A 26,345-nucleotide genomic window follows, 5' to 3' on the forward strand; every position below is an offset into this window, starting at 1 on the left:
AAAATGGAATCCCAACGATGGGTGACCCTCTATGCTAGTCATAAAGAAAAAAATGGAATCCCAATGATGGGTGACCGTCTATGCTAGTCATAAAGAAAAAAATGGAATCACAACGATTGTTGACCCTCTATGCTAGTCATGAAAAAATGGAATCCCAACGATGGGTGAACCTCTATGCTAGTCATAAAAAAAATGGAATCACAACGATGGGTGACCCTCGATGCTAGTCATAAAGAAAAAAATGGAATCACAACGATGGGTGATCCTCTATGCTAGTCATAAAAAAAATGGAATCACAACGATGGGTGACCCTCTATGCTAGTCATAAAGAAAAAAATGGAATCAAAATGATGGGTGATCCTCTATGCTAGTCATAAAAAAAATGGAATCACAACGATGGGTGACCCTCTATGCTAGTCATAAAGAAAAAATGGAATCACAACGATGGGTGACCCTCTATGCTAGTCATAATGAAAAAAAATGGAATCACAACGATTGTTGACCCTTTATGCTAGTCATAAAAAAATGGAATCCCAACGATGGGTGAACCTCTATGCTAGTCATAAAAAAAATGGAATCACAACGATAAGTGACCCTCTATGCTAGTCATAAAGAAAAAAATGGAATCACAACGATGGGTGACCCTCTATGCTAGTCATAAAAAAAATGGAATCACAACGATTGTTGACCCTCTATGGTAGTCAAAGAAAAAAATGGAATCACAACGATGGGTGATCCTCTATGCTAGTCATAAAAAAAATGGAATCACAACGATGGGTGACCCTCTATGCTAGTCATAAAGAAAAAAATGGAATCACAATGATGGGTGATCCTCTATGCTAGTCATAAAAAAATGGAATCCCAACGATGGGTGACCCTCTATGCTAGTCATTAAAAAAATGGAATCACAACGATGGGTGACCCTCTATGCTAGTCATAAAAAAATGGAATCCCAACGATGGGTGACCCTCTATGCTAGTCATAAAAAAATGGAATCCCAACAATGGGTGACCCTCTATGCTAGTCATAAAAAAATGGAATCCCAACGATGGGTGACCCTCTATGCTAATCATAAAAAAATGGAATCCCAACGATGGGTGACCCTTCATGCTAGTCATAAAAAAATGGAATCCCAACGATGGGTGACCCTCTATGCTAGTCATAAAAAAATGGAATCACAACGATTGTTGACCCTCTATGCTAGTCATAAAAAAATGGAATCCCAACGATGGGTGACCCTCTATGCTAGTCATAAAAAAATGGAATCACAACGATTGTTGACCCTCTATGCTAGTCATAAAACAAATGGAATCCCAACTATGGGTGACCGTCTATGCTAGTCATAAGAAAATGGAATCCCAACGATGGGTGACCCTCTATGCTAGTCATAAAAAAATGGAATCCCAACGATGGGTGACCCTCTATGCTAGTCATATAAAAATGGAATCACAAAGATGGGTGACCTCTTATGCTAGTCGTAAAAAAAAATGGAATCACACCGATGAGGGACCCTCTATGCTAGTCATAAAAAAAAATGGAATCACAATGATGGGTGACCCTCCATGCTAGTCATAAAAAAAATGGAATCACAATGATGGGTGACCCTCTATGCTAGTCACAAAGAAAAAAATGGAATCCCAACGATTGTTGACCCTCTATGCTAGTCATAAAAAAAATGGAATCACAATGATGGGTGACCCTCTATGCTAGTCATAAAGAAAAAAATGGAATCACAACGATGAGTGACCCTTTATGCTAGTCATAAAGAAAAAAATGGAATCACAATGATGGGTGACCGTCTATGCTAGTCATAAAGAAAAAAATGGAATCACAACGATTGTTGACCCTCTATGCTAGTCATGAAAAAATGGAATCCCAACGATGGGTGACCCTCTATGCTAGTCATAAAAAAAATGGAATCACAACGATGGGTGACCCTCTATGCTAGTCATAAAGAAAAAAAATGGAACCACAACGATGGGTGATCCTCTATGCTAGTCATAAAAAAAATGGAATCACAACGATGGGTGACCCTTATGCTAGTCATAAAGAAAAAAATTGAATCACAATGATGGGTGATCCTCTATGCTAGTCATAAAAAAATGGAATCACAACGATGGGTGACCCTCTATGCTAGTCATAAAGAAAAAAATGGAATCACAACAATGGGTGACCCTCTATGCTAGTCATAAAGAAAAAAATGGAATCACAACGATTGTTGACCCTCTATGCTAGTCATAAAAAAATGGAATCCCAACAATGGGTGACCATCTATGCTAGTCATAAAAAAATGGAATCACAACGATGGGTGATCCTCTATGCTAGTCATAAAAAAAATGGAATCACAACGATTGTTGACCCTCTATGGTAGTCATAAAGAAAAAAATGGAATCACAACGATGGGTGATCCTCTATGCTAGTCATAAAAAAAATGGAATCACAATGATGGGTGACCCTCTATGCTAGTCATAAAGAAAAAAATGGAATCACAATGATGGGTGATCCTCTATGCTAGTCATAAAAAAATGGAATCGCAACGATGGGTGACCCTCTATGCTAGTCATAAAGAAAAAAATGGAATCCCAACGATGGGTGATCCTCTATGCTATTCATAAAAAAAATGGAATCACAACGATGGGTGACCCTCTATAGTAGTCATAAAGAAAATGGAATCACAACGATGGGTGATCCTCTATGCTAGTCATAAAGAAAAAAATGGAATCACAACAATTGTTGACCCTCTATGCTAGTCATAAAAAAATGGAATCCCAACGATGGGTGACCCTCCATGCTAGTCATAAAAAATGGAATCACAACGATGGGTGACCCTCTATGCTAGTCATAAAAAAATGGAATCCCAACGATGGGTGACCCTCTATGCTAGTCATAAAAAAATGGAATCCCAACGATGGGTGACCCTCTATGCTAGTCATAAAAAATGGAATCCCAACGACGGGTGACCCTCTGCTAGTCATAAAAAAAATGGAATCACAACGATGGGTGACCCTCTATGCTAGTCATAAGAAAAAATGGAATCACAACGATTGTTGACCCTCTATGCTAGTCATAAAAAAATGGAATCCCAACGATGGGTGACCCTCTATGCTAGTCAGAAAAAAAATTGAATCACAACGATGGGTGATCCTCTATGCTAGTCATAAAAAAATGGAATCCCAACGATGGGTGACCCTCTATGCTAGTCATAAAAAAATGGAATCACAACGATGGGTGACCCTCTATGCTAGTCATAAAAAATGGAATCACAAAGATGGGTACCCCCTATGCTAGTCGTAAAAAAAATGGAATCACACCGATGAGGGACCCTCTATGCTAGTCATAAAAAAATGGAATCACAATGATGGGTGACCCTCCATTCTAGTCATAAAAAAAATGGAATCACAACGATGGGTGACCCTCTATGCTAGTCATAAAGAAAAAAATGGAATCACAACGATTGTTGACCCTCTATGTTAGTCATAAAAAAATGGAATCCCAACGATGGGTGACCCTCTATGCTAGTCATAAAAAAAATGGAATCACAATGATGGGTGACCCTCTATGCTAGTCATAAAGAAAAAAATGGAATCACAACGATGGGTGACCCTCTATGCTAGTCATAAAGAAAAAAATGGAATCCCAATGATGGGTGACCCTCTATGCTAGTCATAAAGAAAAAAATGGAATCACAACGATTGTTGACCCTCTATGCTAGTCATAAAAAAATGGAATCCGAACGATGGGTGACCCTCAATGCTAGTCATAAAAAAATGGAATCCCAACGATGGGTGACCCTCTATGCTAGTCATAAAAAAAATGGAATCACAACGATGGGTGACCCTCTATGCTAGTCATAAAGAAAAAAATGGAATCACAACAATGGGTGATCCTCTATGCTAGTCATAAAAAAAATGGAATTACAACGATGGGTGACCCTCTATGCTAGTCATAAAGAAAAAAATGGAATCACAACGATGGGTGATCCTTTTATGCTAGTCCTAAAAAAAAATGGAATCACAACGATTTGTGACCCTCTATGGTAGTCATAAAAGAAAAAATGGAATCACAACGATGGGTGACCCTCTATGCTAGTCATAAAAAAATGGAATCCCAATGATATATGACCCTCTATGCTAGTCATAAAAAAATGGAATCCCAACGATGGGTGACCCTTTATGCTAGTCATAAAAAAAATGGAATCACAACGATGGGTGACCCTCTATGCTAGTCATAAGAAAAAATGGAATCACAACAATTGTTGACCCTCTATGCTGGTCATAAAAAAATGGAATCCCAACGATGGGTGATCCTCTATGCTAGTCATAAAAAAATGGAATCCCAACGATGGGTGACCCTCTATGCTAGTCATAAAAAAAATGGAATCACAACGATGGGTGACCCTCTATGCTAGTCATAAAAAAAATGAAATCACAACGATTGTTGACCATCTATGCTAGTCATAAAAAAAATGGAATCACAACGATGGGTGACCCTCTATGCTAGTCATAAAAAAATGGAATCCCAACGATGGGTGACCCTCTATGCTAGTCATAAAAAAAGTGGAATCACAACGATGGGTGACCCTCTATGCTAGTCATAAAAAAAATGGAATCACAACGATTGTTGACCCTCTATGCTAGTCATAAAAAAATGGAATCACAACGATGGGTGACCCTCTATGCTAGTCATAAAAAAATGGAATCCCAACGATGGGTGACCCTCTATTCTAGTCATAAAAAAAATGGAATCACAACGATTGTTGACCCTATATGCTAGTCATAAAAAAATGGAATCCCAACGATGGGTGACCCTCTATGCTAGTCATAAAAAAATGGAATCACAACGATTGTTGACCCTCTATGCTAGTCATAGAAAAATAAAATCCCAACGATGGGTGACCCTCTATGCTAGTCATATAAAAAAAATGGAATCACAACGATGGGTGACCCTCTATGCTAGTCATAAAAAAAATGGAATCACAACGATTGTTGACCCTCTATGCTAGTCATAAAAAAATGGAATCACAACGATGGGTGACCCTCTATGCTAGTCATAAAAAAATGGAATCCCAACGATGGGTGACCCTCTATGCTAGTCATAAAAAAATGGAATCACAACGATTGTTGACCCTCTATGCTAGTCATAAAAAAATGGAATCACAACGATGTGTGACCCTCTATGCTAGTCAAAAAAAAATGGAATCACAACGATTGTTGACCCTTTATGCTAGTCATAAAAAAATGGAATCACAACGATGGGTGACCCTCTATGCTAGTCATAAAAAAATGGAATCCCAACGATGGGTGACCTCTATGCTAGTCATAAAAAAATGGAATCACAACGATGGGGGACCCTCTATGCTAGTCATAAAAAAAATGGAATCACAACGATTGTTGACCCTCTATGCTAGTCATAGAAAAATGGAATCCCAACGATGGGTGACCCTCTATGCTAGTCATAAAAAATGGAATCCCAACGATGGGTGATCCTCTATGCTAGTCATAAAAAAAATGGAATCCCAACGATGGGTGACCGTCTATGCTAGTCATAAAAAAATGGAATCCCAACAATGGGTGACCCTCTATGGTAGTTAAAAAAAATGGAATCACAACGATGGGTGACCCTTTATGCTAGTCATAAAAAAATGGAATCACAAAGATGGGTGACCCCCTATGCTAGTCGTAAAAAAAATGGAATTACACCGATGAGGGACCCTCTATGCTAGTCATAAAAAAATGGAATCACAATGATGGGTGACCCTCTATGCTAGTCATAAAGAAAAAAATGGAATCACAACGATTGTTGACCCTCTATGCTAGTCATAAAAAAATGGAATCCCAACGATGGGTGACCCTCTATGCTAGTCATAAAAAAAATGGAATCACAACGATGGGTGACCCTCTATGCTAGTCATAAAGAAAAAAATGGAATCACAACGATGGGTGACCCTCTATGCTAGTCATAAAGAAAAAAATGGAATCCCAATGATGGGTGACCCTCCATGCTAGTCATAAAAAAAATGGAATCACAATGATGGGTGACCCTCTATGCTAGTCATAAAGAAAAAAATGGAATCACAACGATTGTTGACCCTCTATGCTAGTCATAAAAAAATGGAATCCCAACGATGGGTGATCCTCTATGCTAGTCATAAAAAAAAGGAATCACAACGATGGGTGACCCTCTCTGCTAGTCATAAAGAAAAAAATGGAATCACAACGATGCGTGATCCTCTCTGCTAGTCATAAAAAAATGGAATCACAACGATGGGTGACCCTCTATGCTAGTCATAAAGAAAAAAATGGAATCACAACGATGGGTGACCCTCTATGCTAGTCATAAAGAAAAAAATGGAATCACAAAGATGGGTGATCCTCTATGCTAGTCATAAAAAAAATGGAATCACAACGATGGGTGACCCTCTATGCTAGTCATAAAGAAAAAAATGGAATCACAACAATTGGTGACCCTCTATGGTAGTCATAAAGAAAAAAAATGGAATCACAACGATGGGTGACCCTCTATGCTAGTCATAAAGAAAAAAATGGAATCACAATGATGGGTGACCCTCCATGCTAGTCATAAAAAAATGGAATCACAATGATGGGTGACCCTCTATGCTAGTCATAAAGAAAAAAATAAAAATGGAATCACAATGATGGGTGATCCTCCATGCTAGTCATAAAAAAAATGGAATCACAATGATGGGTGACCCTCTATGCTAGTCATAAAGAAAAAAATGGAATCACAACGATTGTTGACCCTCTATGCTAGTCATAAAAAAATGGAATCCCAACGATGGGTGACCCTCTATGCTAGTCATAAAAAAATGGAATCACAACGATGGGTGACCCTCTATGCTAGTCATAAAGAAAAAAATGGAATCACAACGATGGGTGATCCTCTATGCTAGTCATAAAAAAAATGGAATCACAACGATGGGTGACCCTCTATGCTAGTCATAAAGAAAAAAATGGAATCACAACGATGGGTGACCCTCTATGCTAGTCATAAAGAAAAAAATGGAATCACAACGATGGGTGATCCTCTATGCTAGTCATAAAAAAAATGGAATCACAACGATGGGTGACCCTCTATGCTAGTCATAAAGAAAAAAATGGAATCACAACGATGGGTGACCCTCTATGCTAGTCATAAAAAAATGGAATCACAACGATGGGTGACCCTCTATGCTATTCATAAAGAAAAAAATGGAATCACAATGATGGGTGACACTCCATGCTAGTCAATAAAAAAATGGAATCACAATGATGGGTGACCCTCTATGCTAGTCATAAAGAATAAAATGGAATCACAACGATTGTTGACCCTTTATGCTAGTCATAAAAAAATGGAATCCCAACGATGGGTGATCCTCTATGCTAGTCATAAAAAAAATGGAATCACAACGATGGGTGACCCTCTATGCTAGTCATAAAGAAAAAAAATGGAATCACAACGATGGGTGATCCTCTATGCTAGTCATAAAAAAAATGGAATCACAACGATGGGTGACCCTCTATGCTAGTCATAAAGAAAAAAATGGAATCACAACGATGGGTGACCCTCTATGCTAGTCATAAAGAAAAAAATGGAATCACAACGATTGTTGACCCTCTATGCTAGTCATAAAAAAATGGAATCCCAACGATGGGTGATCCTCTATGCTAGTCATAAAAAAAATGGAATCACAACGATGGGTGACCCTCTATGGTAGTCATAAAGAAAAAAATGGAATCACAACGATGGGTGATCCTCTATGCTAGTCATAAAAAAAATGGAATCACAACGATGGGTGACCCTTTATGCTAGTCATAAAGAAAAAAATGGAATCCCAACGATGGGTGATCCTCTATGCTAGTCATAAAAAAAATGGAATCACAACGATGGGTGACCCTCTATGCTAGTCATAAAGAAAAAAATGGAATCACAACGATGGGTGATCCTCTATGCTAGTCATAAAAAAATGGAATCACAACGATGGGTGACCCTCTATGCTAGTCATAAAAAAAATGGAATCACAACGATGGGTGATCCTCTATGCTAGTCATAAAGAAAAAAATGGAATCACAATGATTGTTGACCCTCTATGCTAGTCATAAAAAAATGGAATCCCAACGATGGGTGACCCTCTATGCTAGTCATAAAAAAATGGAATCACAATGATGGGTGACCCTCTATGCTAGTCATAAAGAAAAAATGGAAACACAACGATGGGTGACCCTCTATGCTAGTCATAAAAAAATGGAATCCCAACGATGGGTGACCCTCTATGCTAGTCATAAAAAATGGAATCCCAACGATGGGTGACCCTCTATGCTAGTCATAAAAAAAATGGAATCACAACGATGGGTGACCCTTTATGCTAGTCGTAAAGAAAAAATGGAATCACAACGATGGGTGACCCTCTATGCTAGTCATAAAAAATTGGAATCCCAACGATGGGTGACCGTCTATGCTAGTCATAAAAAAAATGGAATCACAACGATGGGTGACCCTCTATGCTAGTCATAAAAAAATGGAATCCCAACGATGGGTGACCCTCTATGCTAGCCGTAAAAAAAATGGAATCACACCGATGAGGTATCCTCTATGTTAGTCTAAAAAAAAAAATGGCATTACACCGATGAGGGATACCCTATGATAGGCATAGAAAAATGGAATCGCACCGATGAGGTATCCTCTATGCTAGACATTAAGAAAATGGAATCACCCCAATGAGGGATCCTCTATGCTAGACATTAAATAAATGGAGTCGCATCGATGAGGGATTTTCTATGCTAGACATTAAAAAAATGGAATCACACCGAAGAGGGATCCTTTATGCTAGTCATAAAAAAAATGGGTTTGTGTGGGTGCGTTCCTCTAACACTACCACTTGCAACTCGGTGACGTAAAGCAAAGTTTGTATTTATACTTAAATTATAATAAATTAAATAAAACAAACAATGTCACGAGTTTGCTTATTGCTTTGCAAAGAAAATCAGCCCCTTTACCTATTTTCCCTTTAGTAAAAATTAAGTTAATGAATTACACCTTCCAAATATTTTATCTAAATGATCGTATACCCTTACTAAAAAAATTAAATTGAATGTGATATCGTAAATCCTTTGTCTTTAGGTTAAAGATATTAACACAACCGTACAAAAATTATCCCTTTTAAATGAGGTACATGTAAACAATATCCCATGAAATACTACAGAAACGGAATTATATGCCACTAACGATTTGGAAAATTTGAAATAATAATAAATGCAACGTGTTCATGCTGTTACCCTGAACAGAAATTATGCCTCGCTGGAAATCTGCTTAGCCTATTACGTTTTTCCTAAAATTTCCAAAACTTTTACTAAATTAAACATCCACTTATTGCACAATATATTTGAGAAATTTTAACCACTATGATAACAAACAAAAGGCAAACTCACCACAGACGGTTGGCTATCCTGCTATACAAAACTGAAGCCTACCATGTGGTTTTAAAAACAAATGCACAAATAAACACAAATTTTAACTAAGAAAATAAAATGCTTTGGCTATTTTCCTCCACGGTTTCAACTCCAGTGATAATAGGATTCACTTTGAAAGGAAATTAAGTTCATCTCGTCGTTAAAGACAGAAAGGGGGGAATTTTACTTTAACAAAAATAATTTGAAATCACTATCTAATTTAATCCTGGCAAGGTCGCCACTTTTGTTACGCTTGGCCTTGTGAGTCTGGCCTTGCTCAAGGAACTCAGGGCATGAACAACAAAAAAAAGAACAATGGAAAGGTCGCCAGTCAGCAATGAGACAAGGAATACCGACAAAAATAAAATATATATATTTACAATATTGAAAAGGGGAGCACAGCTGGGGAAGATATTGCTGATTTAAGTCACAACGTGTTCACGTGGAGTTGGATGGATCGTGGACGATGGTTCAGCACAGCAATCTCATACCCTGGAAAGGGAAACAAATTAAATTATTAACTGATCACTTACTTCTACAGGCTGGGAACACGAAGTCGTGTGGTTAAAACTTTTAAGCAATCAAAATGAAAGTGCAAAACTTAGGAATTTAAACAGTATCACATGGGAATCAACGCTGTCACGGTGAATTAATTAAGGTTAGAAGCAAACGGCACACGTGGTTAGGATATGAGGATGGGATAAAGGTTCAGTGGTCAGTAGGTAGGATTTTTCGTTAAGAATAAAAGGTAAGGATGGGATGTGATAAAGAAGGGCTGGATAAGGAGGATGAGGTTGAGGTACTCAAACAGACATCTTACCTTGATAAAAAGGACTCTGTTTCCTCCGTTGTGAAGAATGTATCACAGGTCCTGCTCCGATGGAGGTTGGAGAGAGGAGAACGATGCCCAGGTGTTTCTACGTTGAGGTGACCCCTTTCCTCCCCCAAAATGGGTGGGGGTGTCATTGGCCTGACCACCGTCTTATTGGTCATTGGCCTTGGTTTCGTCTCCCGTCACCCCCCATCATTAGGCCTCCTGACTTCTACCGGATTTCCTTTGTGGCAGCGTCGAGCGGCCACGTAGTATTTTTGAAGATGTCTGAAATGAGAGCTCACGGGAGTAGACGGGTATAGGATGGTTGGGCAGGTGGTGAGGCTCTGGGTAGGGTCCCAACGCTTGTGGTATGTTGGCCGGTCCTTGCTGGCGGGATGTCTTGTTGGAAAAAATGGCGCTATGACCGGCATGAATAAAAATATATATATATATATATATATTTATATACACACACATATACAGTAGGGTCCCGAATTATGCGAGAATTCGGTCGATGAATGACCACGTATAAATGGAAAATCGCATATTTTGAAACACACCTAACAGAAATAATTCCATTGGGGGCATGGCAACCAGCAACTTGCCTATTCAAACGTGTTTACTACCTATTTCCAATACTTTCTATGTACTATACTGCATCTTTTTTATAATGTCAAATTGTTCTTGTAAATAAATCAAACATTTGATATGCTTTAAAGTTATAATAACTTGAAAAACGGTTAAAATCAAAACCAGGATGGGTGTAAACACCATACATTTCCCGTTATAACGACCCAAAATACAGACAAATTTTAATGTTTGTCATATCTATTGTATAAGACAACTGGTGAATAGCAAAACCATCATTCTATAGACTAGCTTTTGTTGTATCATTGAAAATCCAGAATTATCAAAATAAAGGCGATTTTATATCATCCGTTTCCTAAACACGCCAAAAAGCACAATAAAAACGACAACCAATGTTTTGTTTACGTTTATCTCTGATCATAACGAAGAAGCAGACGCATTTACACATCTGTGTATAGGTTAGTTTTTGCATCGACAGCAATCTTACCAAGTATTGATTATATGTTGACTTTGCTATTACCAATGTTCTACTTAATTTTTCTTAAAACTTCCAAATAAATGAAATGAATGCCATTCATATAATGTTATGTTTTTCTTTATGACGCCGCCTGAAACGGAAACCTTCCATTCGTTTACTGTACGCTCCATCTTCGATCATAATAAACTAACGTAGGCATTAAACACGCATGATCAAAGAGATAAATAATAATATTAAAAGCTTTTAGTAAATATGTTATTACAATTATTATTTACCATATTTATATAAATTCTTACATACGTAGAAAAGCAGGAAAACTATTTTTTCTTTTTGCGTTTAATCAACAATAACAAACTGCCGCTAATGACAGAATGATAATTTACGATAATTCTAAACTGGTACTAAAGATGATTGTCCATTCCATATCCAAAATACTTTTCCTAACTTTAGTTATAAGTCAACTTGTACCCACTTCAATTATGAAACCATCTATAAAAAGTAAGAGAAGAAGCAAGTACTAGGCCGATTTTTAAAGTTATCGAACAATTAAGTTGCCGCTATAACGTTCGATGTGACAGAGATGGTGCGAGATTAGAGAAAGTAAGGAAAATTGAATCATGATTGATTTTCAATATAACAAACTTTATGAAGCAACAAAGATTTCATTTGTTAGAGAGAGAGAGAGAGAGAGAGAGAGAGAGAGAGAGAGAGAGAGAGAGAGAGAGCGTGTGTGTGTGTGTGTGTGTGTGTGTGTGTGTGTGTGTGTGTGTGTAGTTTTAAATGTACTAAACAAAAAAATATAGGTTATAACACATTGGTGCTTATGTAATATCAACTGTATAGATGTTTTGAACAAGTTGAGAAATGGTATAAACAATACAAAGTTCATCAGTGCTGCCAGAAGTACATCCTTTTTTTCCAGGAGTGTTGAACCAATTCAATGCTGTTTTAGGTTATAACTCCACAGGTGTTCACCACTTTTCTCATCTTGGTCAATCTCACTCATGATGAATTTTAAGATTTATCTCGATTTATTGACGCACATTTTCCAGGCTCCGCTTGAGACTGCATTCTCCTTCTTACATTTCATGATCTTGGGATCATGAAAGATTGTAGAGGTCAATTTTATGCCAAGCAGGGTCTTGGATCTAATCTTGTTGACACAGTCTTGTCTCAGTAAGATCAGGGAGTGTAATTCTTTCTTAACATTTTAAAACTCGATCCTTACATTTGAAAAGCTTTGTTTAGTCCTTTACACTTCATTACTAGCCTCTGGAGTGGAATGTGACTTTCTTATCATAACTATCTTTCTGGTGGTGCAAACTGTTTGTCAGGGATTTTTTCACAAATGATTTTCCTAACCTTAATCATGATAAACTGAACATGCAAAGCTTTCTCCAGATTTTTCATCCTAGTATTGTGTATGTCACAAGAGATTGCTGCCATTAGGCATGGGAAGAGATGTTTGATACTGTCTTTCCTTCTACCTAGTGAGTTTTATTTGATGAGGATATGGTCCACACATAGAGGATGATCTATGGCTTGAAGTGAAGGTCACATGTAGGAGTGCACTCTTTCCATATTCCTGGTTAAAATTTGATACTTTTGAGGTAATGAAGTTAGGAGTTTTAGTCTGACAAACCCTTTATTCATGCTATCTCGGGCATTGCCAATAAATTCTAGGACAAGTGTTCCTCTTGACCTGTGATGATTACTTATGCAGTATGTTGTGTAACCTCCCAAATTTCTTGCAAACTGTATAAGGTACAAGGATGGTACTAGGTTGGGAAGAATGGTGGGTTACTGGCACTTCTGCTCCCCCCTTTTTCCTTCCTCTCTCCCTTCCTCCATGGCAGCGCCCAAGAATAGTTCTCGTTGGACTGTCAAGCATACAGCAGGTTAGGTGTCAAAGAATTCTTTCTTTTAAGCTTAGCGTTGAAAGAAGTGATTTCCTTTGTCTTTAATGAGAGGGGATTATAGTGATAGTTTCCTCTCTGCTTCATGCTTCCATTGGCATGTTGGCATGATCACTACCTTCAACTTTCTCTTTTGTTAAGGGCGAGAAATTCTCCCTTTTGTATTATTAGTTCAAGATTTCCCCTATAAAATTCTTTTATTGGCCTAGGCATTAACAGTTCAATATCCCTTCATGTGTAGGTAACTGAGGTTACTTGAATAATTTTTCCTCTCCTCTCCTGTACCACGAAAATAACATTACCAGGAGAGAATTAACCTTAGAAGTGGACTCAAAGAGACCTTCCCACCGATGAGCTAGTCTCCTGTTTTAGAGAACTTTGGTTTGCATTTGCTCAGAAACAAAATTATAGAATTTATTTTTATTTAGTGTATAAACAAGTCATTTTAGTGATTATTTGTTGTCCTCAATCTTAACTGCCCCTCTATATGTAGTCCTGTGGTAAAATGGAAAAATGAATAGCTTACATCTTGAGATTGGGTGTCACCGTACCACTCACTTATTTTCCAGCAATTACTACCTTTTACCATGTTTTAACAACCGTTTCTGGTCAATAAGAATTCTCCTGTATAGTACAGTATTTAAAGAACTCAGGATTGTGTATCTAGAAAAAATACAAATTACTTCTTGAGTTTTATAGTTTTTGGAAAGAATGGTTAATAGTTGCTTAAAAACTTGCAGATTTTGCTCTATCTTTTTGGTGGTAATTTATTTGATTCAATCGTTAAAATTTCTTTGTCATTGCAGCCCACTGATGCACAGAGAAAGAAGGAAATATCTACGTACTGCACTTAAGGAGCTGGCTCTTATTTTGACTGACCAACCAGGACTTCTTGGACCAAAGGCTCTCTTTGTTTTTATGGGTCTTAGCTTTGCCAGAGATGAAGTGAGTATACAATATTTTGAGTATTTATCAGATCATTAATTTCTAATCTTTCTTTTTACTACCTATTGATTTTATTTGCAAATTACAGTAATACTTTGATATATGAGCATCCTAACATACAAGCATTTATCTACGAGAGAACTGCCGAGCAAATTTTTGATTTGTGATACGTCGTGCATAAACTTGAGATACGAGTATGCTTACAAATGCTGATGCTAGGTGGCCGAGCACCTGGTAGCTTTCGAAGCCCGCATCACTCGTTCATTTCGCGTTATCTCCGACTGCTCTACGTACCTCCGAGCATCGCCTGTGTTGTTTGCATTATTTACTTGATTTTAACATATATTTGTAGACATTTATCCTAATAAGTGATGGGTCCAAAGAAATCAAGTGGAAACATTATCAGTGAGAAGAAAAAACACATAAAATTATCGAAAAACATGAGCGTTGTGTGCGTGTGAGGGAGTTGGCCCACCATTACGAGAGGAGTACATCGACGATATGTACCATCTTCATACAGAAGGATGCCATTAAATGCACAACGCCTTCCAAAGGCCTAACCATCCTGTCTAAGTTATGGACTGATATAAATGATGAGATGGAGAGGCTTCCGTTGTTGTGGATTAAAGAAAAGCAGTTGGCTGGAGATAGTGTGACTGATATAATCATCTGTGCGAAGGCCAGCACAATCGACGAAAATTTGAAGCAAAGGGAAGCAGCTGAGAGTGGGGAGACATCAACGCTTGTGGAGACGTCCAAAGCTAGTCGTGGGTGGTTTGATAACTTTAAAAGTGAACTGGGATCCACTCGGTTGTAAGGCATTGGGGAAGCTGTGAGTTTGGATGTAAAAGCCGCTGAATATACGCTGAACGTTTTGCCTCACTTGTTGCTAGGGAATGTTACATCGCCCAACAAGTCTTCAACTGTGATGAAACTGGTTTTATTTGGAAAAAGATGCCACAGAGGACATTCATTATAGCAGAAGAGAAGAAACTGCCGAGCTATAAACTCTTGAAAAATAGATTAACTCTAGCCTTGTGTGCTAATGCCAGCTGTTTCTGCAAGATCAAGCCACTGCTGGTATATAACTTCGAAAACCCAAATACTTTCAATAGTCATAAGATCTTAAAAGAAAGGCTTCAGTTGATATGGCGAGCAAATTTAAAGGCATGGGTTAGGAGGCATTTCTTCATAGAATGGGTAAATCTGGTCTTTGGTCCGGCAATCATGAAGTATTTGATGTAGGAAAAACTACCATTGAAATGTCTTCTCATTTTAGACAATGCCCCTGGCCACCCTCCAGGTTGTGAAGATGAAATTCTCGATGAATTCAAGTTCATCAAGGTACTCTGTCTCCCACCCAACACCACTCCACTCCTCCACCCCATGGACCAATGGGTCATTTCAAATTTCAAGAAGTTGTACACCAAGCATTTGTTAAAAAATGCTTTGATATCACATAACACAAAACTCACCCTTCATGAATTTTGCATTGTTTAAAAATTATTGATGAAGCAGGGTAGGATGTAACGCGAAGAAGCTTGAATTCAGCTTTGGTAAAAATTGTGGCCAGATTCTGTAGCTTAAAGGGATTTCCAAGGGCTTGATATGGAGCCTGACCCCAAACCCATTGAGTTGGAAGAGACTGTCTCTCTGAAAGTTCATGGGACTGGAGTTTGATGAGGTAGATGTCAACGACCTTGTTTAGGAGCATCAAGAAGATCTCACAACTGAGGAGTTAATCGAGCTCTAGACAATGCAACAGATGAAGGTGTTGCAAGAGCTCAGTAGCGAGGAGGTGGTTAAAGCAGAGGAACTTCTTTCTTCAAGGGAGTTTAAGGAAGTGCTGGCTAAGTTGCAGGATGTGTCAGATTTTTTTGAAAAGAGACACCCTGATAAATTGACTAGTGGTCGTGACTCGACTCTTTTCAACGACACTTGCTTGACTCATTTTTGCAACATTTTGAAAGGGAGACAGAAAAAAAAGCTTCTTGGATAGGTATTTTTTTTAAAAGCCCTGTAGAAAGTGAGAGTGAAAGTGAGACAAAAAGAGCTAAGACAAGTGAAGAACAGTAAAAAAATTTTTTTTTTTTTAAATTAGAAAATGGAAAAGAATAAAGATTTTTCAAAATTCAGTAAGCTAAGTTCAGTTTAGTTTATTTCAGGTTTAAGTGTTACGATACGTAGTGTAAGGAATAGTGTAAATACCGTAGGTGCACTGTCCAATTCTTTTCCTCCCTCCCACCCTCCTCCTTTGCCCACACCTCCGTTAGCCGCTAGAGTCTGTCTTGAAAGTAAGAACTTCGTAATAAAGCCACATTTTATTGCAGATTACAGTCCAGGAATCATTTACAGTCAGTCCTGGTTATTGGGAGGGTTACGTTACAGACACAGTCGCTATAAGCGAAAAATCGCGAATAAATGTTACACTAAGGAGGGCTAGCCCCTAACCTAAAAAGTCACTGCCCCTTACCTCAAGCAGGTGGCCAAGCTGATGATTAACACAGTAAATACTTTCTAATATTGTTTTTATTTGGTTTATACCAGTTTATATTCATATGTAGAGTGTACAGCACATATACACACATGTACAATTGACAACTCCCCACACACATAGGCTACATGTACGTATGTAACATTTATATTACTGCAGTAATCAAAATGCATAAATACATACTGTACAATACTGTAAGTAAGTTAATAAAAAACCATATATTTGTGTAGAAATAGTATTTTCTATTTTCAAATTTACATTTACAGTATACTAATTCTGTACAGTACAATAAATATAATACAGTACTGTAGTTGCAAAAGTGTTGAGTGCTACTAACCACAGTTACAAAGTTCTTGAAAACTGTGCTGTAAAACGTCTCTTGGGCAGTACTGTTACTGTTGGTACCTGTGATGGGTTACTGTTGGTACCTCCGGTGGCTGGGCTGTAAATACACATCTACGTATGTATTTGATGGCAATGTTCTGTGGAAAAAATAAAGATTAGTTACAGTACTGTTCAGTCCTGTACACAATACTGAACAGTACTGTACTGTACAGTAAAAAAAAAGCTTTCCTACACTGTATAAAAATGTTACATTTTAATAAATTATCAAACCATCTCAAAATAAAATGAAGTTTTGTAGCAAAACACACACACTCTCTCTCTCTCTCTCTCTCTCTCTCTCTCTCTCTCTCTCTCTCTCTCTCTCTCTCTCTCTCTCTCTCTCTCTCTCTCTCTCTCTCTCTCTCATTCATATATATTGTGTTAACTGATACAGGTAAGTTAAAAAAAAAATTGAATGAAGTGCATTTCAATTTAAGATTATAATACTAAGTACTTTATATATACTCTACAGAACAGCAAAAGTATTTTAATAAACTCACCAAAGTTCTGCGCAGAAACATTGAAGCATGGTGCAACTCTAAGCGTCATCTCTTGCCCAGTTCAGACATTTTTCGTACTAACCTACTGTATGTTTACAGTATTTACATCTTTAGAGAAATATAAAGTAAATTAGAACATATAAACATGAAGTGAAATATAAAAAAAAAACCATAAAATACTTCATGAAAGTATACGGCACAGTAAATTTAATACAAAGACTACTGTAACTCTAGCGTATTCTCACCATTTTCGTATGAAGTTCTGCACCGGAATATCGAAGCAACTCACGTCGTCTTTGTAAACGGCATAGGTAACAGTAGTTACATTCAGTATTTACAGTAGCTGTGAAAAAAAAAACAGTATTCATTAGTAATTGTGTTACAAGAGGCTTCTTATTAAACGTACTGTACAATATCAAAAAATACGAAAGTACTTACTGTACCGTTCTCTTGTAAAGAAATATGTTGACGGTATGTAAAGAACCGTGCCAGTATGTATAATATCTACATGTATTACAGTAACTATGTACATTACAGTACTCTTAACAGCACAGCACTGTACATGTACTTAATGAAAAATATTTGGCCAAAACGCCAGGGGGTGAGGTGGATCCATATGCCGTGCAGTTAATGAATGATATGAACGATGAAGGGACTAACTGCATGGCATGACACATCTACGTGGACGAGTTATCACTGCTGTAAGGATAGATTTAAAAATGATTAGTGTACAGTACACAGTAATAAGAAATAGAATTAAAATGGAATACCTCAATCTTAATTCTAAGTTAATTAATACTTAAAGGAAATGTACCGTACAGTACAGTATGCACTTAAATGAGATTATATCTTGTATTATTGTACTGTAAATGAAAAATAATTAAATACATTGCAGTACAAAGGAAATGTTAAATGAAAAGTGTAAAAAAAATATCCTGCCATTCAAGGGGAGGAATGTCGTCTATGTCATCACCGTCACTCGTTGACTGGAGGTGGGGTTGCCGGAGGAGGGATGTTAGAGGCAGGAGATTCCGTCGTTGGTGGTGCTGTCTATGGTTGACTCTCATGGGTTAGTGGAGGCGGTTTCGATGGACGGGGTTAAAAACATCGTGATGGGAAGCTGCTTCGCTAACCTTTTCATGTCGTCCAACATGCTCTTGTAGCTGGCGAAACCCTCATCCATCGCACGCTTGAACTTCGGAGAGCGCACCAATGAATGGTCCATATTGTATGCCCTCTGTTTCAATTCTTCTAATATTCTTGACATCTCCGCCAACTTCTCAAGGGTGATGCCCTCTTCCTCCTTACTGACATCACTGGGCGCCTCCTGCTCTTCCTCGCCAGTTGACTGGACTAGGTTCGCAAGGTCCTCCTCAGACAACTAGTCATTACCTTCCAACAACTCCAAAATGTCATCTTCAGAAACTTCCTGGAAGCCTTCAGCTTCGACTTCCTTTGCCAAACTGACGAGCTTCATCAGCGTCTGGTTGAAGGCTTCGTCAGGCGTGAAGCCTCCGAAATCCTTAACGCACCCTGGCCACAGACGTTTCCAGCAGGCATTGACAGTCTCTGGTTTAACATCCTGGAAGGACTCCTGGACAACAGAAAGACAGTCTGCTATCGTGAATCTCTTCCAGGACTCCATCACATTGAGGTCAGGGTCATTGTCTGTGGAATTTTGGAGTTGCGCCATTACACGCTGGCTGTAGTGGGCCTTGAAGTTCTTGATTACCCCCTGGTCCATAGGCTGGATCAGGGAACTGGTGTTCGGAGGAAAGAACACCACTTTAACATTAAGCTCCGTCACACCAACGCTGGATGGGTGTCCAGGAGAGTAGCCGAGGGTGAGGAGAACCTTGAACTCCAGGCCCTTCTTCTCAAGGTAGTTCTTGACCTCGGCAAGAAGCAGTATTGGAACCAGTTTTGGAAGAGTTCCTAGGTCGTCCATGCCTTCTTATTGTGCATCCAATGCACAGGCAACAAAGTTAGGTTAAGATGTTGAAGTGCACAGGGCCTTGCTGACTTGTAAATGAAGCAAGGCTTGATGAGGTGGCTGGTGGCGTTACCACACAACATCAATGCACATGTGGGGAAGACACAAAAGGCCACATTAGAATTACAGTTCATTAAATTAAGCACAGTAGTAACTTGAACTTATAAAACGGATTTTGAGCAAAGAGAAAAATCTATTTTTGGGTGAGATAGCCATGTTGTCTTGATGGAAGGTTCCTTTAGGTAGCCTTTCTAAGGGATATTTGCTACAGTGATTCTCCCAGAGAAATAAACCGAAGGTTTCCAGAATTCTAACTCCTGGCGCGATTCATCCGTAATATAACTTAAAGGATGTCGCATAATATCAGGGGACGTATTTTTTAGATACGACATAGCAATCTTCACCCTGAATAGATCCAACTCTTTGAGGGCCAAGAGTGGCGAACGAGAGGGGAGCCGTTATCTAGGTACCCGGTGGACCTCCTCTCCGTACTACCACCGGCCGCCATTCCTTTGTTGCATTTAAGCGGGAATATCCGCAGATAGAGTAGTTTCTGGTGGGGTCATCAAGAAAAAATGGTGGGTCCATCAGTACGACATGGCTATCTCACCAAAAAATAGATTTTTCGCTTTGCTCAAAATCTGGATTTTGGGCTCGGCCATGTTGTCCTGATGGAAGCATACCAGAGAATTAACTTGAAAATACTATATCTGTGAGTTTGTATAAGTGCTCATCTACCTTGAATGTGGTCCTTATCTGGTCTCTTAGACCTGTATATGACATTACTGTTATCTGTCATTTCCACGAAGCTTGGAACTGGCTTATGGCTTCCTGCCCCTCTAGGAAAGTGTCGACATCGACAATAAAGATTCAAGGCTTGATTTTCCGTAGGGACGGAAGGTAATAACTAGAGATTACCTTTCTCATACCTTGGAAATCTGTACTCTGATTTCAAGTTGGGCCCTTCTAAGGTTAAATTAAAACTCTAGTACATTTTATTCATCTGTAACTGAGATAGCAGCAATAAGACGCAAATACGTTTAGTATTTCTACCTTGCAACTAGATTATTAAATGTAGTTACAATAGGGTATGAACCTGATCTAGCATTGAAAACTCATCAGGGTCCATATTTTCTCTTTTCGATAAAATATGTAATTTCATCGAAATGATGCCACTCAATGGAGATGTGAAACCAAATCTGACTGATTTGTACAGATTTTGGGAATGCATGAACACCATGACGCAACGTTCACTCGGCACTGGTGTTATTGGTCAAATATGCAGTGTGTTAATTATTGTTGTGATTTGTACTCGAGGGTAAATATACCCCTGCACCCGATGCGCTGGAAAGCCCCAAAGCTGTTCACTGTTCATCGCAGCGATAGACGATGGGGTTTATAACACTACCCGCCGCCACCACAACATGTTTTATTTCATGTACAGTGAACCCTCGTTTATCGCGGTAGATAGGTTCCAGACCCGGCCGCGATAGGTGAAAATCCGCGAAGTAGTGACACCATATTTACCTTTTTATTTAACATGTATATTCAGACTTTTAAAACCTTCCCTTGTACGTAGTACTGTTAACAAACTACCCTTTAATGTACAGAGCACTTAATGCATGTACTACAGTACCCTAAACTAAAACAGGCACAAATATTAAAGGTGATTTTATATCATGCGTTTCCTAAACACGCTAAAAAGCACGATAAAAAATGGCAACCAATGTTTTGTTTACGTTCATCTCTGATCATAATGAAGAAACAAACTCATTTAGTGTACACATATATGTATAGGTTAGTTTTTGCATCGATTATATTGATTATACAGTACAGTATGTTGATTTTGTTATTACCAATGTTTTACTTAATTTTTCTTAGGACTTCCAAATGAAATGTTTTTCTTTATGACGCCGCCTGAAACGACGGCATCATAAAGTACTGTACGCTCAGTAAACAACCACGCTCAGAACAAAGAAGGCATTTAACGCGCATGATGAAAGTGATAAATAATGATATTTACAGTAAAAGCATTTACAAAATATGTTATTACAAATATAATTTACCGTATCTATATAAAATCATACAGTACATATTGTACTTAGCAAAGCAGGAAAACAATTTACGAGAGAGAGAGAGAGAGGAGAGAGAGAGAGAGAGAGAGAGAGAGAGAGAGAGAGAGAGAGAGAGAGAGAGATTGATTGATTGATTGATTGATTGATTGATTGATTTTGTGAGATTGTTTTACGTACGTACTGTAAATGTAAATTTTAAACAAAAAAATATGATAGGTTACAACATGTAGACTTTTAAAACCTTCCCTTTAACTTAATGCATACAGTACTAAACTATAAAACAGGCACAAATATTAAAATGTTAGAATATTAAAGTAAAAAATAAAGATTGTTACTGTACTAACCACAAAAGAAGTTCAAGAAATACTTGAATGATGATGGCGATGAATTTGCTGCACAGTAGAAATGATGATGATGAAGCTGATGATGTCTTCTACTGTGCAGCCAATGATAGTATTTTACGTCTCTTCAGACGGAGGTGTCTTTTCCTGGGACACCTCTTCAACTTCTTCAATTTCTTCCGAAGGCGTACTAGCAGGAGGAACTGGCTCTTTTATTCGAGGCTGGAAGAACATTGTGATCGGAAGTTGCTGCCGCTGCTTCTTTTTTCGATCTAAGAGCATCCTGTAGGGAGTCATGATGTCATCGACCTTGTTGGAGAATTGCATAGACCGAACCATATCCTCGTCCCACTCTTGCAACATTTCTTTCACCTCCTTTATATGGTTGCAGACCTTGGCAAGCCGTTCTAGTGTTAAGCCCGTTTCTTCGACATTTTTTCGGGTCTCTTCCTGGGTTTCACTCTCTTCTTCGCTTGCCGATTTCGTCAGGTCTTCTAGGTCTGCGTCAGTTAGCGGCTGGGAATGGCAGTCCAACAACTCGTCGACGTCTTCAGTCGTCATGTCGCCAAACCCGTCACCTCCAATTATGGCAGCCAACTGCACAGATTTCCGTATTGCAGAGTGTTGAATCTCAGCAGGTGTAAATCCCTCGTCGTCGTAAACAATCTGGGGCCACAACTTCTTCCAGCTCGCATTCACAGTTGCAGGTTTCATCTCTTGCAGTGCCTTCTGAATATTCTTCAGGCACGTGGCTATGGTGTACTGCCGCCAGTACGCCTTCAAGTTAAAATCTTCATCCTCATCATCTTGGGCAGCATCCACACACGCAACGAGGTCCGCCAAGGTATTCTTCGTGTAGAGGGCCTTGAACACCCTGATAACTCCCTGGTCCATCGGTTGAATTAATGACGTGGTGTTGGGTGGCAGGAACTCAACCTGAACGCCCTCACGCAACAGGTCAGTTGCGTGTCCACCAGCGTTATCCATAAGGAGAAGGATCTTGAATGGCAAGCCCTTCTCTACGAGATATTCATTGACTTGCGGGATGAAACACTGGTGGAACCAGTTGGAGGTCAGCATCTTTGTAATCCATGCTTTTGGATTATGCATCCAGTACACGGGAAGGAGATTCTTATTCTTAGTTTTCAAAGCGCGAGGATTTTTCGACTTATAAATAAGCCCCGGCTTTAGCAAAAATCCAGCAGCATTGCCACACATCACGAGGGTAACGCGATCCTTGAATGCTTTAAAGCCAGAGGCTTTGGCTTCCTCTTTGAACAGGAAAGTTCGCGACGGCATTCTCTTCCAAAACAAGCCGGTCTCATCCATATTAAACACTTGTTCCGGCTTGTATCCACCTTCGGCGATAATATTCTTGAGCGTCTGGTTCACGTAAGTTTCAGCAGCGGCAGTGTCAGCCGAAGCAGCCTCGCCATGCAGGGAAACGCTTTTCAGGGCGAAGCGTTTCTGAAACTTCGCGAACCATCCTTTGCTGGCGGAAAAAACGTTGTTTCTGAGGCTGGGAATCAGTGGATGTCCCTGGTTGAGGTTCATCTGCATCATCATCTTCTTCAGCATGGTTGCCGTCGTCGTCTTGAGGTTCCTTTGCAGCAAAATTCTCATACAAGCTCAAAGTCTTTGTTCGGATGGTGTTCGTATCCAAAGCTATGTTCTTCTTCCGGCAGTTGGCAATCCACACAGCTAAAGCACCTTCCATGCGTACGATCGTTTTATTACGCGTGGTAACGACTCGCTTTGCTGATCTGCTAAAAGTGATTGCAGCCGTCTTTCTAATGTTCGCCTCGTCCTTCTTGATATAGCGAACAATGGATTCGTTGATTCCAAATTGGCGCGCTGCGGCCCGCGTAGCTTCTACCGTCTTTCAACATATCGAGAAGCGTCACCTTCTCAGCAATCGTCATCATCCTTCGGTGGCGTTTAGGCTCACTACCAGCCTTAGTAGAAGCAGAACGCTTGGGAGCCATTGTACAGTAGGATTTAACAGAAAGTTCAACTTAAAACAGTCGCACACAGCACAGATTAAAGTTCACAAACTTGAGAACGTCTACTCAGCGATACGGCGTAAGAGAAAGTGGCCGCGAACAGAGGCTGGAAGCTGGAGATGCGGGCAAAACACCAATCACAGGCTAGATAACAAAACTTGAGTTCTGATTCGTCATCTATCAGCGCTTGAACCAATCACAACCCGTCTTATATGATGCGTAGGTTACCAACTCAAAGTACAAGATACCCCGCGTATACTGTACGTACAGTATTAATAATAATAATAAATAATGATAATAATACAGTAATAATAATAATAATGATAATAATAATAACAATAATAATTTTATTAACAACAACAACAATAATAATAATAATAACAATAATAATAATAGCTTTACGTATGCTATTTTATTCTTTTGTAGGATGTCTCTCTCTCTCTCTCTCTCTATCTCTCTCTCTCTCTCTCGTACGCTTATTCGAAATGTGATTTTTGCAACAAAGAATATTATTGGATGCAGTACTACGTACATATACATACAAAAGATTCATGGAAAAGGAGCACATCCATTACATTTGTAGTACAGTAGTAGCCATCAGCAGCCTTACACCATTCTAATATGGTATGACTGCATCTGATTTGCGTTTCATGTTCGATTTAATTTTACTATGTACTGTATACAGTACTGAATTATCGTATGATCACATTCTCTTTTCGTGTTTTATTTCTTTCTGTGCTGAATTATATATCATATGTAATGCAATGAACAATCAGTAAGAGCAGATATTACTAATTACAGTATTAATGGAATTACAAGTAACGAAATATCGTATTTGGGGTCTTCAGATATCGCGGTATTTTCGAAATTTCCGGAAAATCCGCGATATGTGTATATATATATGGGTTATGGAAAAAACCCGCGAAGTGGTGAATCCGTGATGGTCGAACCGCGAAGTAGCAAGGGTTCACTGTACTTGCTTCGTATAGTGTCTGTAAAAGATTCTGGATGATCTTCACCCAGTGTATGAGCCGAGTCTTCCAAAGCCCCTGTGTTGGAAGAAGTTCAACAAAGAAGCAACTTTCCTTGGATCGTGACCTGCGGGTGAGCGGTCAGGATCCGCTCTGCGAATAAGTACAGTAGACCCCCACCATACGACATTAATCCGTTCCGTAGTTGGTATCGTATGGTGAAAATGTCGTATGGCGGGCAATAGAATAGTTAGTGCGTGCAAAACCCCAGGTAAAAACATCAAAATTTTATATACATATTAAAAGTTAGTAACAAAATAGTATAGTAAGCACTGTACTACAATATATTTATACATGTACTGTACAATATATAATTAAATAACATTATAAATAAAAATTATATATTGTACTGTAAAGGAAAAACTAAATTTTATTTACCTTTGGAGTGACGTGACTTGAGCTGGTAGTGGGTGGAGGCAGAGGAGGCAGGAGACGGCAGATATAAGAACGTATCAATGCTAATTATGTTATGTACACTTAATAAATAAATTTATTCTTACAGTACTATTAAACACTTATGATTAAAAATGCTTTTTTTTATTATTTTTGTCTTTTGAATTTTTTATGATTTTTTTTTTCCGAACTTGAAAAATTACTCTTTTTTTAGCCTTTTTAATAGAATCACTTATATCATCTTTGCTTTCTGACACTTCTCTTTTGGAGAAATATCTATCCTAAGAAGCCTGTTTCTGACGACTCCTCAAATATTTCTAAAATGACTCATACACTTGTCATTAACACTCTCCAGAAGACGACCTGTGAGAAGTTTTTCTGGGTGTTTTTTTTCAATGAATTTCGTAAGGTTTTCATACCAACCGATAGCTTCACTTATTTCAGCCAATGTCGTTTCTTCAGTCTCCCCCCGTCCTCGCCACACCCTAGAGCTGTGTTCTTCTTGAATGATGGTCAACTGCATTGCCTCCAACTAAGTCTTAAGTCGTAAGCTCCTCCCTGTGCTCCTCGATAAGGTTATGGACGTCAGCCTCATCGACAACAAGCCCCATGCGCATGCCTTCTTCGTATTTCTTTATTATTTCCAGCTTCGTTTCCATAGTAATCATCTTCTTACTTTTCCCTTTAACATCACTAGCAATCTTGGGACCCATGGCTAATGAATTAAAGTTGGAATTAAGCACTAAAATGCACAAAAAATAATTTATCGCTAGCACTCACATGAGATCAAGTCTTCACGAAACGCACATGAGATTCTGAACTGAGCGTGCGATTAACAAAGAGAGAGAGAGGCAGCATCTCTCTCAGGCATTGTAGGAGGGATTTCGGCCAATAGCGTATCGGCATCTTAGTGACGCTGTGACGCCGACCAATAGCAGACCAGC

General features: G+C 38.8%; 1 protein-coding gene across 2 annotated transcripts in view; it reads left to right on the top strand.

Annotated features, from left to right (window-relative positions):
* Hem (Nck associated protein 1 Hem) overlaps nucleotides 1–26,345 on the top strand; it is a 616,888-nt gene that overhangs the window by 331,754 nt on the left and 258,789 nt on the right. For both annotated transcript variants that reach the window (XM_068351161.1, XM_068351170.1), the window contains exon 8: nucleotides 14,049–14,187. In XM_068351161.1, coding sequence (XP_068207262.1) covers nucleotides 14,049–14,187 — 139 coding nt within the window. The remainder of the gene's footprint in view (nucleotides 1–14,048; nucleotides 14,188–26,345) is intronic.

The sequence above is a fragment of the Palaemon carinicauda genome, chromosome 2 (genome assembly GCF_036898095.1).
Source record: "Palaemon carinicauda isolate YSFRI2023 chromosome 2, ASM3689809v2, whole genome shotgun sequence".
NCBI lineage: Eukaryota > Metazoa > Arthropoda > Malacostraca > Decapoda > Palaemonidae > Palaemon > Palaemon carinicauda.